Below are 3,396 nucleotides of genomic sequence, written 5' to 3'. Positions count from 1 at the left end.
TATATAAGTTATACGTGTTTGAAATAACATTAGGAAGAGTAAATAATGTCATTTTTTATTTTTAGGTGAATTATTCCTTCAATGTCTTGTAAAAGGGTAATAGATTCAGTCTTATTGTCGTTAAGGTGAGATTTTATGGTGAAAAACATGGCATCTCTCAGTGGGACCGTATAGCACTTGAGCAGAGTAGGCTTATGGAAGGGAGGGGTTTGCTCCGAACTTGCTTGGAATGAATCGTTTCGAAATCATTGGCAAATGACTCTAATATTAAATGTATATTCTGAGAAAATTGCTATGTTTTCTGACCTTAGATGCATTTAAACCTGTTGTAGAGGACTTCAACACAATATTAGGACACTTTAAAATACCATATGACCTGCTTTTTAAGTAAAACTTAAACTGTTAAAATTTATTTTCTTTATTTAAAATAAATATTAGATGAAAAACTTTGCAAGTAACTGAAATAAAATAAGTTAAAGAGGTACTAAAATTACTAAGACTAAAACAGAAATAAAAATTAATTAAAAAAAATTATGAATAAATAAATTAAATTAAATGTAAAATAATAAAAATTAAAACAACATTTAAAAGAAAACTGAATATATAAAATACTAATAAATACTGTAGTATATAAATAATACTAAAAAACACTGCCCAGGTCCCAGTTTGAATACTCCTGGGATAAATGTCAACTATAAATGTTGAGTATATTTGTAATTTAGAGAGAAAAACTTTTAAAGATTTACTTTAACAGATGCAATATTGCCACCTATTGCCCCTTGATATTTTACAGTATTTTTTTTAATGTTGCTGTTTCCCTTGTTGTCTTGTTTTTAAGGTGACCCGTGTACCATCTCATCCCAGATGGAGCTGGAGGAAGCATTCCGGATCTACACCCGGAACCGGTGCTCCGGACTCCTATTGCATGGTACTCATTCACTCAAAACATGTGAAATCAACCTATTTTCCCCTTGTTTATTAAATTTTCAATTGTTCTACAAGTAGAATTACTCTATCTGTATTTTTATCCATCTATTTATAAATAACTGAATGCAGATTTAAACTACACAGTGGAAATCCACCAAACCACTAAAAATATCATGTGGACACTACACAACTAAAGCACTTGATAAAAGTCAATTTTCTTTAGAAAACTGAGTATTTGAAATTGACTGTATTTGCTGACCCTATGAATACAGTAGATAAAACCACTGGATTGAGTCACACTAATTTCTCTTTGCCTTTCTTTCTCTGTCTAGTATTCCCAAGCATTCCTGAAAAGCCTGGTATGCCGTGCCCAGGAGAGGACAGTGAGTTAAAAGTCATCAAAGTCTTGGCATTTTCAACATTTTCATGTGCTCCTTGTTTAAAGTGGTCATTCTGTCTGCTACAGTCACTCAATACAAGAAGCCGATTTAAAATGATCTCTTTCAAGTCTATCCCAGAAATAGTTTTAGTCTGTGCATTTACTTTTTTCCCCTTTGTCTTGTTTAACAACCTCTATTAATTTATGACTTTGTGATGTTAACAGAATAGTTCATCTGAAACATTTACTCACCCTGATGTCGTTCCAAACCTGTATGTGCTTTTTTTCTTCCATGGAACACAAAAAGAGAATTTTGCACAAAATTAAACTGCTCACACTTTATATAGGAGCGTATAGCACTCTGGTAACTGCACAGTAATCCTGTGTTAATGTGCACTTTTACTGCCCTGAAGGCCAGATGGGGCTAAACTGCTGAGTCAGGACCTTGTGCACAGTATGGCCGCTCCTTTCTGAAAGCGTTCTGAATTCACGATCATCCTTGCCTGTGGCACAGGCACGATAGATGCCGTCTGCATCATTTGTGTGTGTGAGAGAGTTGTGTATTAATGGTTCCCTGCTGCATCTTGCATGTGTTTATATGTGTGTATGAGGAATGCTCCTAATATGCTTTGTGTAGTTATGAGTGTGTGTGTGTGTGTGTGTGTGTGTGTTTTTTGCTTTGCATTACATACAGATGAAAGTACCTTGCATTTCTGTTCTTTGTCTGAATGATGCCTTCAGTACACTGTGAATGTGATCTTGTGTAGTTTGTACATGAGAAGTGTTGGACTGACCCCTTTGATTGCTGTTCTGTAGGTACATAATGACTTGTGGCAGGCTGTTAACTTTTCTGTCTGCGTTTGTTTCTGTTCTGGTCCACCTTTTTTCTCTCCTTGTCAGCAGTTTGTGCCACATTTGTTGTTGTTGGGTGTTCTCTCAGAGGAGGCAAGCCTCCTCAGAAAAGAACATAATTGACAGTATAAATAAAACAAATGTATTATGAGATAAAACAGTGTTTAAAGTAAAAAAAAATTCTAAAGTGACCATTAATCGTAATAAAACCAAAATCTTGATATGGTTTAGTGTGATTATGAAGTCTCCTAGGCTGCAATTTGATTGAATAAATATATGCACTGTGTGTTTCAGAGTGAAGCGTGGCGCTGTGTTGTTTTACACGTGAGCAGCTCACAATCCAGTGTTTTCAGTGTCTAAAAGCGACTCGGTTCGCAGTAAATTCTGCTCCACATGAACTCATCTCTGCATGTGCTGCATGGCTTTGGTTTGTTTGTAATGTGCATTTGGGAACATAACATGCACCAAACATCTTCCCAAACTTGTAATGAGAACCGGCTGTTGTCAGCAAATAAGAAGCTGTAAGGGCTTTTAATGGTTTAACATTTACAAATGATAAAAATGAAGACAGCCATGAATATTGCATTGTCATTTTACAGTTTTAAAGGTGACATATCATGAAAATCTGACTTTTCCGGGTTTTAAGTGCTATAATCAGGTCCCCGGTGCATCTACCAACCAAGGAAATGTGAAAAAGATTAACCCAGTAACTTTGTTTTGGGAAGCCTTTTTCTGCAAGTGTCTGAGAAAACGAGCGCGTCAGATTTTGCTCCCTTGGTGACGTGGCAAAGGGAACTCATTGTAATATTACCTCCCCTTAATCTGTAAGTTTACACCCATGGCGCCGTCATTTGATTTCGCAAGCGACAACGGTGTACGAGAGAGCAGTGCATTTATTGATTTATTTACTGTATATTGCTGCTGCCACACAGATCTAAAATAAACATTCGATTTATTTCCCAGCTGTTTACCTTCACAGACATAACCAACTGTTTTTGTAACTCGTGTGATTTTAACGTAAATTTGTGTGTGAAAGAGAACTTAGTTTAGTACTCACATGCCGTGACAGCCGCTTTCTGTCCGTGTGCTTCGGATGTGTGCTCTCAGAAAACCGTATTAGTTTAAACTCATATGGTTTAAAACGCATAATTTCAGTGCAATAAACATGATAATCAGAACCAAAACAGATGTTTTTAGCAGGAACAAGCTGTAATGGCGCAGCTCTATTCTGGAAAAGG

The 3,396-nt window shown here is 36.1% G+C and overlaps 1 protein-coding gene across 1 annotated transcript in view; it reads left to right on the top strand.

The window, feature by feature from the left end:
- The window catches only part of LOC107700421 (protein kinase C zeta type-like), a 126,507-nt gene that overhangs the window by 15,397 nt on the left and 107,714 nt on the right, over positions 1-3,396 (top strand). Inside the window, exons 3-4 of the mRNA XM_016502059.1 lie at positions 839-928; positions 1,260-1,310. Coding sequence (XP_016357545.1) covers positions 839-928; positions 1,260-1,310 — 141 coding nt within the window. The remainder of the gene's footprint in view (positions 1-838; positions 929-1,259; positions 1,311-3,396) is intronic.

This window comes from Sinocyclocheilus anshuiensis, unplaced genomic scaffold (assembly GCF_001515605.1).
Source record: "Sinocyclocheilus anshuiensis isolate Anshui unplaced genomic scaffold, SAMN03320099.WGS_v1.1 scaffold477, whole genome shotgun sequence".
Lineage (NCBI taxonomy): Eukaryota > Metazoa > Chordata > Actinopteri > Cypriniformes > Cyprinidae > Sinocyclocheilus > Sinocyclocheilus anshuiensis.
This window is presented reverse-complemented; position numbering and strand designations above follow the sequence as displayed.